This window comes from Tachyglossus aculeatus, chromosome 13, assembly GCF_015852505.1.
Source record: "Tachyglossus aculeatus isolate mTacAcu1 chromosome 13, mTacAcu1.pri, whole genome shotgun sequence".
In the NCBI taxonomy this organism is placed as follows: domain Eukaryota; kingdom Metazoa; phylum Chordata; class Mammalia; order Monotremata; family Tachyglossidae; genus Tachyglossus; species Tachyglossus aculeatus.
Window position 1 is genome coordinate 20,170,105 of NC_052078.1, and position 23,458 is coordinate 20,193,562.

At 45.7% G+C, this 23,458-nt stretch overlaps 1 protein-coding gene across 11 annotated transcripts in view; it reads right to left on the bottom strand.

The window, feature by feature from the left end:
* Window positions 1–23,458, bottom strand: part of KIAA1217 (KIAA1217 ortholog) — a 323,485-nt gene that overhangs the window by 195,798 nt on the left and 104,229 nt on the right. For all 11 annotated transcript variants that reach the window (XM_038755764.1, XM_038755767.1, XM_038755768.1 and 8 more), the window contains exon 2: window positions 15,955–16,238. In XM_038755764.1, coding sequence (XP_038611692.1) covers window positions 15,955–16,053 — 99 coding nt within the window. In that variant the 5' untranslated portion in view covers window positions 16,054–16,238. The remainder of the gene's footprint in view (window positions 1–15,954; window positions 16,239–23,458) is intronic.

A 23,458-nucleotide genomic window follows, 5' to 3' on the forward strand; every position in this document is an offset into this window, starting at 1 on the left:
GACCTTCAACTGTCCAGAATGATTCTTCGAATGATTTAATTAGTGGGAACTTGTCCACTGCTGTGATCACAGAGCCATGCAGATTAGCGTAAGAAGCATGTCTTCTACACTTGAACTTCATATGCATGATTCGTTGTTGCTGGTGGTCGATTACACAAAGTGCTGTACTTTGACAAAAGAGGGGAACTTGGAAAATATGAAATCTTCCCAGGTTGCTTGCAAGGGCTTGGGGGTGGGGAAGGCAAGGGAGAGAGAAATGCCTACATGTCATTGTCCACTGGCGTGGCGAAGATGGAGCTAGTGTTATCAGGAATGTGCTGACTGGCCTGAAACCCAACCACCTGATCAAAATCCACATGTGCTGGAGCTCTTGGGACTTTCCACCTAGGGTCTGGGTGCCAAGAAAGCATTCTGGGTTTGCACTCACTTCTAAAACCTTCTACGGGGCTTCGGTGTTCTGGCCATCATGATTGCTTTAGGGGCCTCCTTTCCCTTTAGTCCCAACTGTTGCTTGCTGCTCAAAATCAAGGGGCTAAACCAGCTGAGCTTTCTTTAATGCCAGGAACTTGAGTTTCCATGCCCCTGTTAAAGCAGAGGAGATTGGCACCTATCAGGTGCTCAGAAAATGTTAACAGGTTCAGGAGACCAGATTCCAGACTGCAAAGAACATTTCATTAAAGAGGCACCCTGTCCCTGCCACCATACAGCTATCTGGAAAGCTCCCAGGCTAACGGCATAGATGAATCTCCCCATCTCCCCTCCCTTCACACCCTGGGCTCACATAATGCCATCATTATTATTATTATTATTTTGGACACAGATCTGGCAGTCGACACTTCCAAGGACTTTTTTCAGAAGACAAAAGTGTGGTGGTTATTTGGGTTTTGGAAATGGACACTAGAGTTGAACTCTGGCCAGGGCACCTCGGGGCATAAAGCATCTCTGCTCATGCCTTGGGCCAATCCTCCCCAAGCCAGGGAAAACCCAGTGACCCCCTTATGGGAAGCAGCATGGCCTAGAGGAAAGAGCCCAGCCCAGAGTCAGAGGATCTGGGTTCTAATCCCTGGCTCTGCCACTTGCCTGTTGTATGACCTAGGGAAAGTCACTTCTCTGTACCTTGGTTTCCTCATGTGTAAAATAGAGATTAAATCCTACCCCCTCCTACTTGGACTGTGAGCCCCATTAGGGAATATGTCCAACTTAATTATCTTGTATCTACCCCAGTGTTTAGTACAGTGCCTGGCCTGCAATAAGCACTTAATACCATAATAATGATTATATTTATAATGGTATGAATTGCAAATGGATCCCACAATGACCCAAAGCAAAAATTCTGGCCCCAGCAACACCGGGAAGGGAAAAATAAAAACTTCTGATGCCATCCACAGCAGCTCAGAAAGTTTCAAAAATGCAGCAACATCCAATTGCATGTCAAAGCCTGAATCTAGCTGGATTCGGAAACTTGTGCTCCTGAGGGAGATAGACTCAGCATTGGGAATTTCTCTGACTGGCAAAGCCAGTGCCACAGAGTTCCATGTTGCTTCTTCTTCACTAGAGTAGGAGCAAACAACATCACTTCCTCTCCTCAAGAAGTGACCACATCAAAGCAAGAATATGCTCCTGGGATATGTGCTAAGATGGGGAAATTCACCGTAAACCTAATTGTGAAACTGCTAGGTGAGGGCTGGTTTAATCAACTGAAGCACCATACCTTACTTTGGAAAGAGTAGCTGCTACAATACATGGAAGCTTCAAACATCTTAGCGATGGCTGCAGATTTTACTCAATCAGTGGGATTTATTGAGCACTTACTACGTTCAGAGCAGTGTACTAAGTGCTTGGGAAAGTACAATACAACAGAGTTGGTTGATGGGACCCCTGACCATAGGGAGCTTACATTCTTACTGGGTTTATTCTTATTGTGATATTTGTTATGTACTAAGTGTCAAACAACATCCTTTAAGTTAATCGGGTCAGACACAGTCCCTAGGGCTCACAGTAAGTAGGAGTGAGAGCAGGTATTGAATCTTCAATTTACAGTTGAAGAAACTGAAAATCAGACGGGTGACTTGTCCAAGGTCACACAGCAGGTTAAGTGGTAGAGTCAGCATTAGAACCCAGGTCCTCTGACTTCCAGGTCTGTTTTCTTTTCATTAGGCCACATTGTTTGCCATGCTGCTTCATCTAGTGCAATCCCCTGCCTCTAGGAAGGCCACAGCTAAAACCCGACAGGTAAGCCACTGCCAGTCTTTCCCTTACCTCCCCAGTGATTTGTTCCAGGGTCTCATCTCTTACAGTTATAGATCTAAGTTCACTCTTTATCGCTTCAACTCAAGCCTTCGGTATCTTGCCTTATTCTTAATGGCAAGATGAAAAAAAAATGCCAGTCAGTAGCCAGCGCCCCGATGGAAGGAACCACAGCTTATTCTCCTGTTGTAATCTGTGTCTGCATCTGGTAATTTGCTCTGGGTTTGTTCACCATCCTCAAGAGACCAGGGAAGAGTGGCTGGTCTGGAAGATCTTAGGTTCTGGCTTGTGAACCGAGCTTGGGCGTGGATTGGGAGCAGGTTGAGGGAGACCAAGTAAACTGGAGGTTTCTTGGTCTTTTGTGCCAAGTCTCTGCTGCCTCAGTATCCCTGTCATCTGCATGGAAAAGCAATGAACTGTGCCCTTTCCCATCAACAGAGCCCACATGATTCCACAGCTCAAAGCCTAATGCTCTTGCATTTCTCTGAAATTCCATTGACTCTGGCAACCCCTTAACATCTAGTGTTCCCTGTAAATGATTGGTGCAGCTTTGCTGTACTTTCCCAAGTGCCTAAGATGGTGCACTGCGCTCAGTAGGAACCCAATAAATTCCATTAACATGACTACTTCTACTACATCTCTGGGTGCCTGTACTTCTGTGCTCTGCTGCATAAGTCAGTCAGAGCAGAAAGGCAATAAGTGTAGCCTTGTGGAAAGTGCATGGGACAGGGAGTTAGGAAGCCCGGGTTCTACTTCCAATTCTGCCACTGGTCTGCTGTGTGACCTCAGCCAAGTTGCTTATCCTCTCTGGGCCTCAGTTTCCTCTGCTGTAAAATAGAGATAAAATAGATTATGAAGCCGCCGTGGGGCCCGGACTGTGACCGATCTGATAACCTTGTATCTACACCCCTACTGAGCACATAATAAGTGCTCAATGAATGCTATCATCATAATTGCTAATAATAATATGGCTTAGAGTGACACAGACACCCAGGAGTGAGTCAAAAAGAGAGAACTAGGTCCTCCACTTGACTCTTCCTCTAACAGCTTTTGCCTTAGGTTCTCTTCTAGCTACTTGAGGGAACGTGGACAGTAAAGGGGTCCCAGCTGCAGAGGGTGTGAAGGCCACTGCTTTGACAGCAATTGCTTCAATTGCTATTTTAAAATATTCAGGAGGGGGTAAGGTGGCAAAGCAGTGTGGTCTAGTGGAAAGAGAATGCACCTGGGAGTCAGAGCACCTGAGTTCTAATCCCAGCTCTGTCAACTGTCTGCCGACTGACCTTGGGCAGGTCACTTCACTTCTCTGTACCTCAGTTACCTCATCTGTAAAATGGGGACTAAGACTGTGAGCCTTAAGTGGGGCAGGGACTGTGATGATCTGTGTACAAACTGATTAGCCTGTATTTACCTCAGTGCTTAGTACGGTGCCTGGTAATAATAATAATAATAATAATAATAATGATGGCATTTATTCAGCGCTTACTATGTGCAAAGCACAGTTCTAAGCGCTGGGGAGACTACAAGGTGATCAGGTTGTCCCACGGGGGGCTCACAGTCTTCATCCCCATTTTACAGATGAGGGAACAGAGGCCCAAAGAGGTTAAGTGACTTGCCCAAAGTTACACAGCTGACAAGTGGCGGAGCCAGGATTTGAACCCACGACCTCTGACTCCAAAGCCCGGGCTCTTTCCACTGAGCCACGCTGCATGGTACTCAGTAGACACTCAAATGCCATTAAAAAAAAAAAATGAGACTATGAAAGCTGCAGCCTGGCCTCCAAAGACTGGGTTGGACCCCATTTATTTATGGCCCCAAGTGCAACCCAGCTGATTGACAGAACCAGAAAAGTTCTGTCCCAGCCATTAAGGATGCCATTCTCTGTTTCTGGGGATTCTGATGGCATTTCAAAGGAAGGTTTCCAGGTGTAGTCATACAAACTCTATAATCCTTCTTTGGGAAGAGCTTTTTCAATTGCAAGTTGCATTTTTTGAATTGGTTAAATTGAATAGGTTCCCCAGAATTTCCACAAGACAGAGCACAGACCACACCACAGAAGCTCGCCACCTCCTACTCTACTCCATGCCGGAATCTTTATGAGACCCAGTTTGTCTTAGAGGGGCAGAAAGTCCAGTGGAGAAAGACTGATGATATTTACTGAGTACGTACATGCTTGGAAGAGTACACTGTGGGAGAACTGGTAGATGAGCACTGTGGCCTAGTAGAAAGAGCAACTGCCTGGGAGTTGGAGGACCTGGGTTTTAATCACAAATCCACCATTTGCCTGCTATGTGACCTTGGGCAAATCACTTCACTTCTCTATGCCTCAGTTACCTCACCTGTACAATGGGTATTAAGACTTTGAGCCAATGTGGGACATGGGTTTGTGTCCAAACTGATTAGTTTGTATCTCCCCAAGTGCTTAGTACAGTGTCTCGCACATAGTAAGTGCTCCACAAATACCATAAAAAAAGGAGTTTAGTGGAACTGGGCATTTGTTGATTCTTTTTTCAAAAGCTACACAGTACTTCCCAAGCGCTTAGTACAGTGCTCTGCACACAGTAAGCACTCAATAAGTATGACTGAATGAATGAACTGCTGTTTCCTTGTGCTGGGAGAAGATGGAAGGAATAGGCCTCACCCGTCCCCAGTCATGGAGAAAGGCATCTCTGAGGGCACCCACCACAAAAGTGTCCCAAAATATTCCTTCAGTCACTCTTAACTCCCTTTCCCATCCTAAAATGTGAGATGTAGGAGTTGAGCAACTATCATGAATAGTTTGTGATATGCCAACCTTTGAGGAGTTCCTCCTGAAAAGCATTCCAAATGTAAGGAGGAGGTCAAATTCTCAACATCCTGGAATTGTACAGAATTCAGACCCGAACCTAACAAGGGCTTTCCCTTTGAAAGGTAAAGTAGTCTGCGACTCTTGAAAAACTGTTAAAAGGGAGACCAGGACAGGTACGATTGTTTTTAAGATGTAATAATTAAAAAGCTTTTCCCCTGACTGTCTGCTTTTGTCCTCCTCATTATTTTCCTTCAGTGGCCATACACGACTAGAAGGAAAATCAATTAATCAATCAATCATATTTATTGAGCGCTTACTGTGTGCAGAGCACCGTACTAAGTGCTTGGGAAGTACAAGTTGGCAACATATAGAGACAGTCCCTACCCAACAGTGGGCTCACAGTCTAGAAGGGGGAGACAGAGAACAAAACCAAACATATTAACAAAATAAAATAAATAGAATGGATATGTACAGGTAAAATAAATAGAGTAATAAGATTACTAATAAGATAAGTAATAAGTAATAAGATAATAAGTAATAAGAGAAAAGATTGGGATGGCACCACTTTTCGGGATGATTGTTGTGAAATCAAGATTTGGAAGCACTCCTTTTTCAGCTTTTTAAAAAAAAAAAACATAGGTCAGTTACCTCATCAGGTTAAATGAATGCATATAAATGAACGATGCCTGATCCAGAGATCTCATCCAGAAGTAGTTTCTCTCCCATGCAACAACTACTGCTCATCCCAATCTACCCCTGCATGGCCTGTTTCAGCATCACCTGGCATCTCGGGTGGCATTTATGTGCCACTAAGCATTCTACTAAACACTGAGGTAGGCATATGATCATCAGGTCAGACATAATACCTGTCCCACACGGGGCTCACAGTCTAAGTAGGAGGGAGAGCAAGTACTGAACTACCAGTTTACAGATGAAGAAATAGAGGTCCAGAGAATTAAAGTAACTTGCCCAGGATCACACAGCAAGCAAGTGGCAGAGCCAGAATCAAAACCCAGGTCCCCTGACACTCAAGCTCATGCTCTTTCCATTATGCCAAGTTGTTTCTCGAGTGCAATCATAAGAGCAACAATATTATGTTCTATTCAGTTGCTACCTTCTACTTAGACTCTGTCTTAATAATAATAAAGATGGCATTTATTAAGCGCTTACTATGTGCAAAGCACTGTTCTAAGCGCTGGGGAGGTTACAAGGTGATCAGATTGTCCCACGTGGGGCTCACAGTCTTAATCCCCATTTTACAAATGAGGTAACTGAGGCACAGAGAAGTTAAGTGACTTGCCCAAAGTCACACAGATGACAAGTAGTGGAGCTGGGATTTGAACCTATGACCTCTGACTCCAAAGCCCATGCTCTTTCCACTGAGCCACGCTGCTTCTCTAACAACTAAAATATTCAAATAACAAGCACTCCAAGACAGTTTTACCAATTTGTATTCAGCAAAGTTCACTACATTTTGCTGATGCACTTAAATTGTATATCCAATTAAAAGTAAAATGGCCTCTGAGTTGGCAAACCAATGATTTCTCCCGAGATAAAGCAGGAGTGCAATTCGGAGTCGTCGTTTTTACAGCATGCAGAGTGACCAATGTAATAATCAATACCTGCTAATCTTAAAGAACAACAAGACTCTCCAAACTATTCTACCATGATATCAACAGAGGCTAAACTGGTCTAAAGCAAACCAAGTAATAGTCTAGGATTTAAAGTTTGAAATGACATAAATTAGAGTCTTGTCCAGTGAGACTTGGATAAGATAAAAGCAACTCATTAGCTCAAATATATTTATTGGGTGCCAAGACTGTACTAAGTGCCATCGAAGATCACAATACAGGATGAACAAGATTTGGTCATTGGCCCTCACAATCTAAATGGGGGGCTGATAATGGGAACACAAGAATGAATACATGTACACAATAATGTAGAACAAGATCAACAACACATAGAAAAAGCATCAGGGCACTGCAGGTCCCTGGCCATTCAGGCACAACCAAAGCCTTCACAACTCCTTCCTTTTCTTGCCTCTCCACATCTATCAAGAACAACCTGGGGTCAGAAGCTGCGTGGCCTAGTGGATAGAGCACACGCCTGTGAGTCAGAAGGACCTGAGTTGTAATAGGCTCCGCCACTTATATGCTGTGTGACCTCGGGCAAGTCACAACTTCTCTGTGCCTCAGTTATCACCTTTAAAATGAAGATTAAGACTGAGAGGCCCATGTGAGATGTGGACTGTGTCTAACCTGATTATCCGATATTTAGCTCAGCATTTAATACAGTAACCGGCACATAGTAAGCACTTAAAAACCATTTTTAAAAAAAGTTGTGCCTTTGCTACAAGATTCTAGGTGCCCTGGGTATTGGGAACATATCCACCAACTGTTCCATTGTGCTCTCCCAAGTGAATGGTACAGTGGTCTGCAGACAGTAAGCATTCAATAAATATGATTATTACAACAGTGGACATGCCAAAAAGAAAAGCCAGAAGCCACAGATGTAACTGTAGTTTTGCTATGTACATGACGCAATGAAAAACATACTCATTCTTAACCTGCAATTCATCATGACTAAAATTACAGTCCATGTTTCTACCTTGGATAAAGGCCAGAACAGGGAAATAGCAAGCCCAGTGGCTAACGAAGTGGAGTAGAACATGGGTCATGGATTCATCTCACCATTCTATCTGGGGGACATAATTTTATCTCTGTTTCTCCCTCTACCTAAACCTTGGAAATACCCTTTTGACACCCGTGGTGTAAATCAAACAAAGAAAACTCTATCCCAAGTGCTTTGTGATGGAGCTATAAAAATCGGTATTTATCTAACCCCTATCTGAATCATCAACCCCAATCAACTTCACCCTGATTAGCGGAAAGAGGAGGTTGGTGGTTCTCCTCTGATTCAGTGAAGTGGTTCTGCATAAGGCTTATGTTCATGGGTCGATGTTCTGTACCAAATAATACTACCCAGAAATCTTTGAAAAGGGTGAAATCACATCCACTAAACTCTACGAGGTCCCTTCTTCCCAGAGTAGCAACTGGCAGGATTATAAGAGTCACAATTAGGCCACCATGGCCAAAAGAGTTGAGGGGTTCTTACCCGTCTACTTTGGAGTTGGAATCCGGCATTTTGGAGTCTATTAATTCCCTGCGTCACCCGAGGAGTCCCACCACGTGAATAGAACTCCAGCATCAGCTTGCCTCCACAGGTGACTCTTGATTGCCTCCCTGCTAAAATCCACGGGGAAAACCGGGACTGCTAAAATGCAGGCCTTGAGACCTTAGACTAAACCTTAAACCCCTTAATAGCCCAAGACCCTTTTATCACACCCCCTGAACAGCCAGGCGGCTGTTTACTTAGCCTGGCTCGCTGATGGATGTAAACAGAAAGCCCAGGGAGGTCTTTCTTTTAAGCAAACCTTAAGAAAAAAAAAACCTTTTATCACAAACCGCCCAGGGCAATGGAGTTTATCTGTGGAACTGAAATTTCAGAAGTCTGGCTTGCCAGAAGTCTAAAACCTCGTGGTCTTTCTCACCCTTGATTCCCTTGTCAACTCGATTAAAAAAGTTTCTCCTAGAAACTCTTCAACCTCTCTTTTCAAACTCCACCTCTCCAACTCCACCTCTCCCCCATGCCCCTCCACCCCCCCCCCCCGACAATTCCATCTGCTCATACCAAAATCGAGGAATCTCAAGGTTTCATCCTGCCATTTGCCGCGGAAAAGATTTCTTTTGGCATTTTCCAACCGGGGAAGGCCAAAGGAACTGCAGTCATCTTTGAACAGTGCGGGAGAAAAACACCTGGCAGTAATCTAACGAATAAATTCAGTATCTCGATTCCTGGTTCTCCTTCCTAAGGCTTTACCTACTGCATTTTTTCAGCATTATTCATGGCCGTAATCAGCATAACGCATCACTGCCTTTCAATCCCATTCAACCTTCGCAGTTCATTCCGTTGAAAAAAAAAAAAGGGAAAGGGTTTAAACTAAAGTACGGAAAGTGAACCCACCGGGTGGGTCTCCGGGGAGAACAATGAGGTTCAACGAAAACTCTGGCTTTTTCTTTTGCAAACAACGCCGGAGAAATAAAGCCTCTTTTACCTGCTCCGGGACTCCACGGGTGATGCGGAAGATCAAGGTCCGGTGTCAAAATCTTCTCCCCCTGGAAACTTTCGATTTGAAGGAAGACATCCTTTTTAGCTTGTCAGGTAAAAAGCCCCTCCATGGCACGGCTGGCTGTTTTTTTTTGAAGCCTCTTCCAGAAATACTAGGGTCCTTTGCATAAAAGCCTACTTCCAGCCTATAAGGGCTTTCTGAGCGGCTACATGTTACACTGGCTGTCTTGACATGCTCTTTCAAGCATGACATCAGGCATTTCCATGGCAACTTTAACCCCACCTGCCTGAAGTTACCTGTCACACACTCGAGCTGAAGCGGATCACCTGAAAGCACCTGAAAGCGTTCACGTAGGAGAGTGTTTTAGGGGTTTAAGGATTGGACTGGGGTAATCTGGGGGTGGGGGATGAGGGAAATGGGGTAGAAGTGATGCAGAGATCTCTAAAAAAAAAAACCCATCAAAATTATAGTCATTAATTAATCTGGTTCTCGCTGCCTCGATCAGTTTAGGAGAAAAGCCACTCACAGTGCCATAAGAGTGCTGGATAAAGTTTGCACCGAACACTCCGGATTTTGAAAAACTTTCAACTGCTACTATTCGTCCCCTCTCTCCACCCCCTGCCTCTTTTCCCCAGTGAAACTTGCAGAACAGGTTCCCCCGCAGGGGTTTTGTGTCTGCTTGCTGTTGTGGGGAGAGGTGGTGCCTGGATCTCTTTAACTCTTTCCTACCTTTCCCCCCTTCTACAATGTACTTGATATTTTCCTTCCCAAGCCACCAGACATTCATTCAGACACTCACCTAGGGCCTTTGGCATGCGCTCCATCCAAGACTGAGAAGGAATTGGGGACAAGAATCTAAGATCGCAGAATTTCCCTTTTCACTCAATCAACTGCATTTACTGAACACTTCGCTATTTACTCTGTACTGAACATTGTATCAACCACTTGGGAGAGAACAATAAAGAAACACTGTGGCCTACAGGAGAGATCTCAGGCCTGGGTGACAGAGGACCTGAGTTCTAAACCCCAGCTCCATCACTTGCCTGCTGTGTGATCTTGGGCAAGTCACTTAATAATAATAATAACGATGATGGTATTTGTTAAGCGATTACTATGTGCTAAGCACTGTTCTAAGCGCAGGGATAGATACAGGGTAATCAGGTTGTCCCAAGTGGGGCTCACAGTCCTAATCCCCATTTTACAGATGATGGAACTGAGGCACAGAGAAGTTAAGTGACTTGCCCAAAGTCACATAGCTGATAAGTGGTGGAGCCGGGATTAGAACCCACGACCTCTGATTCCCAAGCCCGTGTTCTTTCCACTAAGCCATGCTGCTTCTGTGCCTCAACTGTAAAATAAGGATTAAAGGACCTGTTTTCCCTCCTACTAAGATGGGCACCATGTGGCACAGGGGCTTAGTCCGACGTGAGTAACATACACCTTCCGCAGCAGTTAGTACACTGCAATTATTATTGCTAGTAATAATAATAATAATAATAATGGCATTTGTTAAGTGCTATGTGCAAAGCACTGTTCTAAGCGCTGGGGAGGTTACAAGGTGATCAGGTTGTCCCACAGGGGGCTCGCAGTTTTAATCCCCATTTTACAGATGAGGTAACTGACGCCCAGAGAAGTTCAGTGACTTGCCCAAAATCACACAGCTGACAGTTGGCACAGCCAGCATTTGAATCCATGACCTCTGACTCCAAAGCCCTGGCTCTTTCCACTGAGTCCAGGAGCTTACAATCATCATTTTAAACAAGTTGCACACATAAATGAGTCTCCTCCTCTTGCTTCCTCAGTTCCATCAACTTCAACTATAGCAGCATCAGATTGAGCACATTATGGGGGCCCCCTGGTGCAAACAGCTGAGCCAGGAATTTGGGGAGGACTCAATATGAAAAAAAGACTCCTCTGGTCCCTGGCCATCTTGTGATTGATTTGTACATTTTCATTCTCTTTCTCTCTCTCTCTCTCTCTCTCTCTCTCTCTCTCTCTCTCTCTCTCTCAACCTGATTGTTTAATATTATAAAGCATAGCAATTTTGCCCATTTCATCCATTTGACAATCCTGACCAGTTTCTAGTCATTTTTGCCTACAGCTTATAGCCTGTTTCACCACACAGGCCCCCTGCATCCTCCCAGCCTGAGCTCTCCACAGTCCTACAGACCTTCTTTAAAGCTCACATTCCTTCCCCTCAGAACCAAAGATCCCATGAAACCACAGGAGAAAAGTGGGATTCTTTTATTCATTGGAGGCCTGAACCCCTACAGAAATGGAGAATATCATCACCCAGACTCTCCTTTCCTTTTACTCTACTATTTCCCTTACCTGTAATTTATTTTAATGTCTGTTTTCCCCCTAAAATCTATTAGTTCCATGTGGGCAAGGATCAGATCTACCAAACTCTACTGTATTGAACTTTCTGAAGTGCTTAGTACAGTACTTTGCACACAGTAAGTGCTCAACAAATATGACTGACTTCGCACACACCTATTTCACAATCCCGGCTGTGAATTTTTAGACTGTGAGCCCACTGTTGGGTAGGGACTGTCTCTATATGTTGCCAACTTGTACCTCCCAAGCGCTTAGTACAGTGCTCTGCACACAGTAAGCGCTCAATAAATATGATTGATGATGATGAATTTGCCATGAAAGGAAAGATAGGTCTAGCTTTAAGCTCTGATTTACACAGTCAAAACGAGGAAGAAAGAGCCCGATATTCAGGCTTTGTTGGGTGAAGCAATGCTACTGTCAAAGATGTGCATGTTGTCTCTGTGAACAAGTCAGAACATTTCTAATTGAGCTGACAGTGTGTCAGCAACACTTGGATTTTAAGTTCCTTTAGGGTAGCAAATATGTCTCTCTCTGACTGTAGTATCCCATTAACTCCCATAAAAATGCTACCCACGCGCTGGGGTGGAGCCCTCCTTAGGCCAGGCTTTCAATCAATCAATCAATCAAAGGTATTTACTGAGCACCAGCTCTGGGCAGAACACTGGACAAAGCGCTTGAGAGAGTACGATGGCGTTGGTAATAGTAACAATAATAATCTTCCCCAGGATGGCTTTGGGAGGGCAATTAATTTCCCTGTAACCCAGGAGTTGTATTAGTTTTATGTCTGTCACCCCTTTAGAGTGGAAGCTCCTTGTGGGTAGGAAACAGAACATTTAACTATTCTGGAGTTCCCAAGCACCAAGTACAGTGTACCTCACCAAGAAGTACTTCCCAAGCGCTTAGTACAGTGCTCTGCACATAGTAAGCGCTCAATAAATACGATTGAATGAATGAATGAATGAAAGTAGATGCTCAATAACTACTACTAGTACTACTGGAGGTTGTGTCCTTAAAGAACCCGGTGCTGCGTTTAATACGATTGAATGAATGAATGAAGGAAAGTAGATGCTCAATAACTACTACTAGTACTACTGGAGGTTGTGTCCTTAAAGAACCCAGTGCTGCATTTTAGTAATCACCCTAAATCCAAGGCCATGAACCGGCACATAAACCATTTCTTCCAACACCTTGTGGTGTTGCCTATCCCCAGCAAATGTGCACGGTGGGGAGAACACACCCCAAATGTTCGATCCAAAATGAGGAAGGAAAGCACGCATTAGGGCTCAAGAACTGAATAGTACCTCTCAGTGCGTACCATGGATTAGTTTTATAGCCTGCTTGGGCCTATTGGTAAACTGGTAAGAAACGGGTGCATGGCTTGGGAAACCTCATTTCTTACCCATTTACTAGGAACAGCTTTTGGCTCCTGCCTCAAAGCTTGACTGTCCTTCATTCCTCTCCTATCCCGTTTCCGACAATCCATTAGGTCAGCACCTCCACCCTCTGAGTTTCTTGCTAAGTATCCTACCCTTTTCCTCAATAATAAGTTCACGGCCCCTTAGGAGGCAATTTTTTTTCCTTTGATCAAATGTTTTCCACTCCTTCCTCACACCACTTTGGGCTGAAAGGCTTAGGTCTGTATATCTAAGCTGCAATACATCTCACCCGTCCTCTTCCTCACTGAAACCTGTGCCCTGGGGTTCCCCGGAAATTCAAGGAGAGCCATGAGTACCATCTAATCACTGCAGAAGTTGGCATTCGCCCTGGACCCCACCCGATCCTTGGGGTGCCGAATTGACTGCCAGAGCTTTGGGACCCTGTTTGTTTGAGCAGGACTTTCATCAGGTGGGACACACTGAAATCAAGATAATAACCATGATACTGATTAAATGTTTACTCTGTGTCCAGCACTGTTCAAAGTGCTGGGGTAGATGCAAACTAATCACGTTGGACAAGCCCATATCCCACATGGGGCTCATAGTATTTATCCCCATTTTACAGATGAGCCAACCAAGGCCCAAAGAAATCAAGTGACTTACCCGAGGTCATACAGCAGACAAGTGGCGGAGCCATGATTAGAACCCAGCTATGAGTCCTCCTGTGAGTCCTTCTGACCCAAGCCTGTGCTTTACCCACTAGGCAACAGTGCTTCTATTTCAGATTTTCAGACATATCAGATTTGTTTCAGTAGGGAGTTATGCACCCAAGTTTTCATAGGTCAAAGATGATTGGGGTACTTACAACTTTGATCCCATAAGGACGGTAAATCCATTTATTTTGAGCTGGAGGTGGGTGGACTGGAGCAGGTTCTGAACTCAACTACATTCTCCAAACGAGCGGGTGTGGGATTTTTTTTTCTTAAATGCTATTATGTCAGACACTGTACTAAGTACTGGTGTAGTATACACATACAAGCTAATCAAGTTGGACACAGTCCGTGTCCCACATGGGGTTTTATTTCCATTTTCTAGATGAGTTAACTGCGTTTCAGAGAAGTGAAGTGACTTGCCCAAGGTCACACAACAGACAAGTGGTGGAGCTGGGATTAGAACCTAAATCCTCTGATTCCTAGCCCTAGGCTTTTTCCATTAGGCCCACTTCTTATTAGGCATATTTCTCATTATGCATTCCCAGCCAATCTCCATGGCCTAACATGCATTAGAGGGTTGAAGCATGGCAGCTTCTATTCTCACTAACCTCCCTTGGGGTTTGAAATGCCCTCACTGTTACTCCAGATTCCGGCTCTTGAAGGAATTGGAAAAAAAAAAAATAGTACTTCCCCAGCCCCTGGACCTGCCCTAATCTGCCTGACCCCCGATAGCAATTTCCAGGAGTTAGGAAATGAGTGCAAACATGGTTGGGTTCCAAGTGCCTCCTTTTAAACGTGTCCAAAAATCAAAATAGCAAACACGCTTCTCCGGATGTCTATACACAAACTCAAGGGAGCCATGCTCATTTCTTTTGCAATGAATTTGCAACTCTGACACATTTTTGAAAATGACAGAGATGTTTCTTACATTCCTTCTAAAATTTATTGGCTTCAGATATCAAGTTACCGAATGTGTAGGCTGTGCAGACTGGGTTTCGCTGTCTGCACCTTCAGAACTAAATATTTACATGACTCACAGAGTTCTAATCTTGGATTTTCTTTAAATTAATTTGGTATGCTATCATCCTCCACCACCCAGGAGATTCCACCCAGCCTCTGAAGCGCACCAAGATGACAAGGCGGGATAATCACTGAGGAACTCCTCATCTTTCAAAGGCAGTGGGGTTTGTGTGTAGGGGGAATGGGGTGGGAGGGGTGCTAAAACAGTACAGAAAACTCCTTGCCTGATTGCTGCGAATTAATGGTCATGCAGGGCTGAGTAAGCAGTCCTGGGCTAAGGGTAAAGTGAAAGAGTGAAAGAAAATGGGCAGTGAGAAACAGAATGTTTTCCTTTACTGAGACTGACTCTTCTCTTCCTTCCTTCTCTCTCTTTTCACCTTGCCACTATCTCTGGTGTTGTGTCTGCTTTCAGGTACGGAGGCTATTTTCTGTTAGTGTTGTTAGGAAATGCAGTGGAAGAGTGTCAGGAGGAACACCTTACAAGGATTTTTTTAACAGTATTTGTTAACCGTTTTACAATGTGCCAGGCACTGTACTAAGCGCTGGTTAGATACAAGCTAATCAGATTGGACACAGACCATGTCCCACATAGGGCTCACAGTCCATCCCCCTTTTCCAGATGAGGTGACAGGCACAGAGAATTTAAGTGACTTGCCCAAGGTCACACAAAAGATAAGTGGCAGAGCCGGACTTAGAAACCAGGTCCTTCGGAGAGCCGTGGCCTGGGGGCTGAGCATTCCGACTCCATGGTGCAGGGAAATTGTTCCTGGGGGGCTCACACATCCATCATACATCAGCAGGCTGAGGGATTTCTGGGTGTGTGCCCTGAGGTTCTCCTGGTTTCCCACAACACTTTTCTTTCATGGCCCCACTTCAAGCCACCAACAGGAACTGGATTCCAGGAGGAACTTGGGGGAATGGGGCCCTTAGACTCCATATATCCCTGCCCTCCCCAGTCAGTATGCAGTAGATTCTAGGGGCCCAGAGTCTGAGCACTCCCTGCTCTACCCTCATCCTTCCCAATCCCATCTCCTCTCTGCCACCAGCTGACGACACTTCTCCTTATTCCACAACAAGTTCAGTACCCAGTCCACAACCTCCTTCGCCCCCCACACTCATACATGGTTTGCCCCATATTTTGCTCATAGTAACGTTGCCCCCACCACACCCAACCCTATGATTTCTAAAGTGATTAAGAGACACCCCCCCCGTGGCTTTGCATGCCATCCTCTCCTGCCCCGACAAGACCCGCGAGCCGATGCCCCCTGCCCCCTGCTTTACCCCAGGTCGCATCAGGAAGTAGAAGGCTCCCATCTGCCTTGGAGGTCAGTGGCTTTGCCATCATACCTGATCTCTCAGCCGTTCTTGGTGACCCATGATGGCCGTAGCATGGTGGGGGTATTTCTGCTTCAGATGCTCCAAGAAGGCTTCTCTTTTCCTGTCCATCTCTGACGTCTGCAGTCCCAGGATCTCCTTGGAGCTGCGGGGCCCACCTACGGTGTACCGGCGGGACAGGTTGCGGGCGTGCTTGGGAACCGTGCTGCGGGGGCTTCCGTTAGTGAGGGACTCCTTGGTTCGGCGACATGCTGCATCTTCTAATGACGTGACATGCAGATTGCTTTTTCCCTGGTCTGGGAAAAAAAAAATGCAGTTTGTGATGAATAATTTCACTCCCACAGGCTCATTACATTTCTCCAAGACAGCAGATTGGAAGCACCCAGGGCCCAAGAGAACTCAGGCAATGGGCCCAAAAGGGAGTCAATACACCCTATCCCGCTCTCAGTTTCCCTTTGATTAGGGGTTCATTATGGGGTACTAACCCTGAGTGGAGTCATTTATGTACATATCTGTCACATTCAATTTAATGTCTGCCTCCCCCTTTGGACTGTAAGCTCCTTGTGGGCAGAGAACATGGCTAACAACTCTGTTGTACTGTACTCTCCCAAGCACTTATTACCATGCTCGGCACACAGTAAGGACTCAGTAAGCCAGAATTACAACCTGGGTTCTTCTTACTCCCAGATCTGTGCTCTATCCATTAGGCCATGATGCTCCTCTGCTCCTTCCAACCCCCCCACAGCTGCTCTCCTGGGACCAGAAATGTCTGGCAGCTTGTGAGGAGGGCAGTCACATGAACCTGTCCTCATTCAGGAGGCTGATGAGACCCAAGAGGGAAAAATGACAACGCTGACCAGTTGGTTCGGGGGAAAGCAGGAAGGTGTGAGGAGATGAGGGGAGGAGGAGAAGGAAAGGGATGGAAGAATGCATTTCCTCAGCCACCGCCAACTGCACCAGGGTGCCAACCCAGGCAGAACGTGCAGATTTAATACTCATCCTCTCCCCGGGGCCCAGAGTCATGGCTGTAACAGATACGGAGGCTTCATATTTCAAGGGATGCTGTATTGACTGTGGGATAACGTCAGCCGAAAGTTCCTCCAAATTTCACTAGAGACCTTGGAGATGGCTTGTGGCTGCGGCCTGCATGGGGACAAGTCTAACTAGATTGTGTGTGTGTGTGAGCGCGCACGTGCACGCACACACCCTCAGGCAAGTGCAAATCAAAGTCATAGTGGCAGCAATTCCATGGGGCAGAGGGATCCAGTTCCTTGGGTTTCCAGCTGGGAAAGTCTACAAACACTCTTGCACTGAACCCCCAGCCTGGCTCTGAATAGCCCATTGACTCTTTTGAAGTTTCCCTGTCACTTCCGAGCCCTGTTCTTCTTGCCCCTCCCCTAAAATGCTCATCTCCCTCCGGTCCACTATCCAGGGCATGGCAGTGAGTCCACTCAGGGGCTCACTTAAACATGGTACTAACCACCCACCAGAGCTCTTTGAGGGCAGGAATCATGGCTACCAACTCTATTGTATTGTATTCTCCAAAGCGCTTAGTACAGCACTTTGCACAAAGTAAGGGCTCAAGGATTGATTTTTGATGTTATTCTGCTGAATTCCTGGAGAGCTTCTTTGAACTTCCTTCTCTCTCCCGGCCCTGCCCCCAGTCCAGCCCTGATTGCTGAGGTTCACAAACAGCAGGCCCCCCCCACACACACACTCGGACAGTATCCTTTCCACTCTGCCCAGGCGCCTGCTTGGTGCAGCCTGCTTAGCAAAGAGACAAGATATCCGCTTCCTGGGCCCACAATTCCCCTTTGGCCTCACCGGAAAACCTGCAGATGTAGAACAGCGCCTGGCTCTTGACCAGCCCACGGAAACTGGGTGGGGGAGAAAAGATTCTCGGCGCAAGGGGGGTTGGGTCAATCAATCAATCAATTGATCAATAACAATAATAATAATAATGGCATTTATTAAGCACTTACTATGTGCAAAGCACTGTTCTAAGCGCTGGGGAGTTTACAAGGCAATGAGGTTGTCCAACGGGGGCTCACAGTCTTAATCCCCATTTTACAGATGAGGTAACTGAGGAACAGAGAAGTGAAGTGACTTGCCCAAAGTCACACAGCTGACAATTGGCAGAGCCGGTATTTGAACCCAAGACCTCTGACTCCAAAGCCCGGGCTCTTTCTACTGGGCCATGCTGCTTCTTTAAATACGATTGAATGAATGATGATGATGGCATTTGTTAAGCACTTACTATGTGCAAAGCACTGTTCTAAACGCTGGGGGGGATACAAGGTGAGCAGGTTGTCCCACGTGGGGCTCACAGTCTTAATCCCCATTTTACAGAGGAGGTAACTGAGACTCAGAGAAGTTAAGTAACTTGCCCAAGGTCACACAGCGGGCATGTGGCAGAGCCAGAATTCAAACCCATGACTTCTGACTCCAAAGCCCGTGCTCTTTCCACTGAGCCACACTGCTTGTGTGGTGCACTGTACAAAGCACTTAGACGAGCACAATGTAACAGAGTTAGTAGCTCTGTTCCCTGCCAACAGTGAGCTTACAATCTAGACAGGGAGACAGACATGAATATAAACAAATTACAGATATGGACATAAGTGCTACGGGGCTGAGGGAGGGGTGAAAAAAGGGAGGCAATCCAAGTGCAAGGGCAATGCAGGATGACCCTCAAAGTCTGCCTGCTCACTGGAGACAACCCCCAGCCTCCCCTCAGGCTGGCTTCCGAGCTCCAGAGGGGCTGAACAAAAAGCTTCCCTCTGAGTGCTTGAAGCAATGAATTTGTCCAAGTCCTGCCTTTGAAGTGAACGCCCTCCCTCTTCATAACCAACAGACAATTACTTTCCCCACTTTCAAAGCCTTCTTTAAAGCACATCTCTTCCAAGACGCCTTCCCTGATTAAGCCCTCATTTCCTCTTTTCCCAGTTCCTTCTGCATCCCTTTATTTCCCCTCCCTCAGCCCCACAGCACTTATGTGCATACCCATAATGCATTTATTTATATTAATGTCTGTCTCCCCTTCCAGACTGTGAGCTCGTTGAGGGCAGGAACTATGTCTGCCAACTCTGTTGTCGTACTTTCCCAAGTGCTTACTTACTGCTGTGCTCAGCACCCACTGTTGGGTAGGGACTGTCTCTATATGTTGCCAACTTGTACTTCCCAAGCGCTTAGTACAGTGCTCTGCACACAGTAAGCGCTCAATAAATACGATTGATGATGATGATGGTAATCACTCAATAAATACGACTCACTGACTGATTCAGCAATGTAGTGTCTGGTCTCCATCAGAAGCCCCCCAAGGAGGGCAGAGAGAGGCAGGCTGAGCTCCCCGGGGGTGACTGCCAAAAAATCTACTGGATATGGGGCCTCTCCACTGGCATCGCTCCTCCAGGTGCCCCCAAACTGGAGCCCTGGTCCCCCTCTCCAAGGCCACACTGCCAGGCCCAGGATGGAGCCGGTTTGTTTGTTATTGTTTTTAAATGTTTTTTGTAAAGCTCTTACTATGTGCCGGGCACTATACTAAGCAGTGAGATAGATACAAGCTAATCAGGTTGGATACAGTTGGAGCACCATACGGGGTTCTCATTGGAGAAGCAGCATGGCTTGGTGGAAAGAGCCCGGGCTTTGGAGTCAGAGGTCATGGGTTCAAATCCCAGCTCTGCCAATTGTCAGCTGTGTGACTTTGGGCAAGTCACTTCACTCCTCTGGGCGTCAGTTACCTCATCTGTGAAGTGGGGATTATGACTGTGAGCCCCCTGTGGGACAACCTGATCACCTTGTAACCTCCCCAGCGCTTAGAACAGTGCTTTGCATTCATTCATTCAGTCGTATTTATTGAGCGCTTACTGTGTGCAGAGCACTGTACTAGGCGCTTGGGAAGTACAAATCGGCAACAGAGATGGTCCCTACCCAACAATGGGCTCACAGTCTAGAAGATAATAATGTTATATGTTAAGCAATTACTATAATGATGGCACTTTTTTGATGGCATTTATTGCACATTTGCACATAGTAAGCGCTTAATAAATGCTATTATTATTATTATTCCCCATTTTACAGCTGAGGGAACTGAGGCACAGAGAAGTGACGTGATTTGCCCCAAATCACAGAGCAGGCAAGTGGCAGGGGTTCAGGATTAAAACGCAGGGACTCTGCTCTATCCACTAGGTCATGCTCCTTCTCATGAGGTGGGGGGCAACTAGCTCGGCTCTCTCCCCCCTCGCTGCACCTAGAAAACACTAAGGAACCCGAGAAGGGAGGGACTGGGCGGGGAGGGGGCAGACAGAGCTGATCATCCCTTAGGCCAACAACGGGCTTGGAAGAATTCGCTGCCAAGTCTCTCTCCTCTCCGTGCCCTCAACTCAATCCTACAGTTCTCCCCTCCACCCCCTTCAGCCAGACCCAGCTCCATCCCCGGGTACTCTTCGGTGCCTTCTAATCTGAATTTTCTCCCTCCAGGTCTCCCCTGTGCAGGGAGCAGGGGGGTCCTGCTTGTTTTCTTTCCACATTTTAGAAGAAAGCACACCTTCCTCCACCCCACCGGGGCATAATCTCACACAATCAATCAATCAAACGTATTTATTGAGTGCTTACTGTGTGCAGAGCACTGTACTAGGCGCTTGGGAAGTACAAGTTGGCAACATATAGAGACAGTCATCATCATCATCATCATCAATCGTATTTATTGAGCGCTTACTGTGTACAGAGCACTGTACTAGGCTCTTGGGAAGTACAAGTTGGTAACATATAGAGACAGTCATCATCATCATCATCATCAATCATATTTATTGAGCGCTGTGTGCAGAGCACTGTACTAGGCTCTTGGGAAGTACAAGTTGGTAACATATAGAGACAGTCATCATCATCATCATCATCAATCGTATTTATTGAGCGCTTACTGTGTACAGAGCACTGTACTAGGCTCTTGGGAAGTACAAGTTGGTAACATATAGAGACAGTCATCATCATCATCATCATCAATCGTATTTATTGAGCGCTTACTGTGTGCAGAGCACTGTACTAGGCTCTTGGGAAGTACAAGTTGGTAACATATAGAGACAGTCATCATCATCATCATCATCAATTGTATTTATTGAGTGCTTACTGTGTGCAGAGCACTGTACTAGGCTCTTGGGAGGTACAAGTTGGTAACATATAGAGACAGTCATCATCATCATCATCAACCGTATTTATTGAGCGCTTACTGTGTGCAGAGCACTGTACTAGGCGCTTGGGAAGTACAAGTTGGCAACATATCATCATCATCAATCGTATTTATTGAGCGCTTACTATGTGCAGAGCACTGTACGAAGCGCTTGGGAGGTACAAATTGGCAACATATAGAGACAGTCCCTACCCAACAGTGGGCTCACAGTCTAAAAGGAGTCACAAGGTTTGCTGCCATTTGTCTGCTGCATGGGGTTAGGGCACGGGCCTGGGAGTGATCATCATCATCATCAATCGTATTTATTGAGCGCTTCTGCTGTGTGGCCTTGGGCGACTCACTGGACTTCTCTGTGCCTCACTTACCTCATCTGTTAAATAGGGATTATGACTTTGAGCCCCATATCATCATCAATCGTATTTATTGAGCGCTTACTGTGTGCAGAGCACTGTACTAAGCGCTTGGGAGGTACAAATTGGCAACATATAGAGACAGTCCCTACCCAACAGTGGGCTCACAGTCTAAAAGGGGGAGACAGAGAACAAAACCAAACATACACAAGTGATCGCTACCACCCCTGAACGGATCTGAGTTCCAGAACGGCCTCTAAGTGAACTTTGGGTAGCAGGGGAAGGCCGGCCGGGAGGCGGGGGGCCCTCGTTAGTTTTCTGCCTTCCTGAATATGCCATCTATACGATCCTCACTAGCACTGCATGCATCTGATGCCGGCGAGCGGCCAAAACATTCCCTCGGCCGCTCGCTCCTCACTCCCGTACCATTTCCCTTTTAGACTGTGAGCCCACTGTTGGGTAGGGACTGTCTCTATGTGTTGCCAATTTGTACTTCCCAAGCGCTTAGTACAGTGCTCTGCACATAGTAAGCGCTCAATAAATACGATTGATTGATTGATTGATTCCCTGGAATGTTTTTAAGCTTCCGAGAAGGCCTGGTGACTCCCCCAGACAGACGTGGTTCGAAACCCCATCTCGGCGAACCCCGAATCGCCGCTGATCAAAGTCTCCCCCTTTTAGACTGTGGGTAGGGACTGTCTCTATATGTTGCCAATTTGTACTTCCTAAGTGCTTAGGACAGTGCTCTGCACACAGTAAGCGCTCAATAAATACGATTGATGATGATGATGATCAATGCCCCGGTTTCTCTCCCAACGCACCCCGACCGAGAGCTCATCTACCTCTTCTCTTTTTCGAGCAACCAATAAAACCCGGGGGGAGGGTGCGAGTTTATTATTCATTCACTCATTCATTTAATCGTATTGATCGAGCAGTTACTGTGTGCAGAGCACTGGGCTGAGCGCTTGGGAAGGACAAATCGGCAACATCTAGAGACGGTTCCTACCCAACAACGGGCTCACAGTCATTCATTCAATCGTATTTATTGAGCGCTTACTGTGTGCAGAGCACTGCACTAGGCGTTTGGGAAGTACAAGTTGGCAACATATAGAGACGGTCCCTACCCAACAGCGGGCTCAAAGTCTAGCAGGGGGAGACAGACAACAAAACAAAACATATTAACAAGATAAAATAAATAGAATAAATACATACAAGTAAAATAAATAGAGTAATAAATTCGTACATATATACATATCACAGTCTAGAAGGGTGAGACAGACAAAACAAAACATATTAACAAAGTAAAATACATAGAATAAATATATACAAGTAAAATAGAGTAATACATACGTACAAACATATATACGTATCACAGTCTAGAAGGGGGAGACAGACAACAAAACAAAACATATTAACAAAATAAAATAGAAAAAATACGTACAAGTAAAATAAATAGAGTAATAAATACGTACAAACATATACGTATCACAGTCTAGAAGGGGGAGACAGACAACAAAACATATTAACAAGATAAAATAAATAGAAAAATTACGTACAAGTAAAATAAATAAATAGAGAAATAAATACATACAAACATATATATGTATCACAGTCTAGAAGGGGGAGACAGACAACAAAATAAAACACATTAACAAAATAAAATAAATAGAATAAATATGTACAAGTAAAATAGAGTAATAAATGCGTTCAAACATATACACATATATACAGGTGCTGTGGGGAGGGGAAGGAGGTAAGGCGGGGGAGGGGGAGGAGGGGGCTCAGTCTGGGAAGGCCTCCTGGAGGAGGTGAGCTGTCAGTAGGGCTTTGAACATATTTATTCTATTTATTTCATTTTGTTAATACGTTTTGTTTTGTTCTCTGTCTCCCCCTTCTAGACCGTGAGCCCGCTGTCGGGTGGGGACCGACTCTACACGTTGCCAACTTGGACTTCCCAAGCGCTTAGCCCAGTGCTCTGCACACA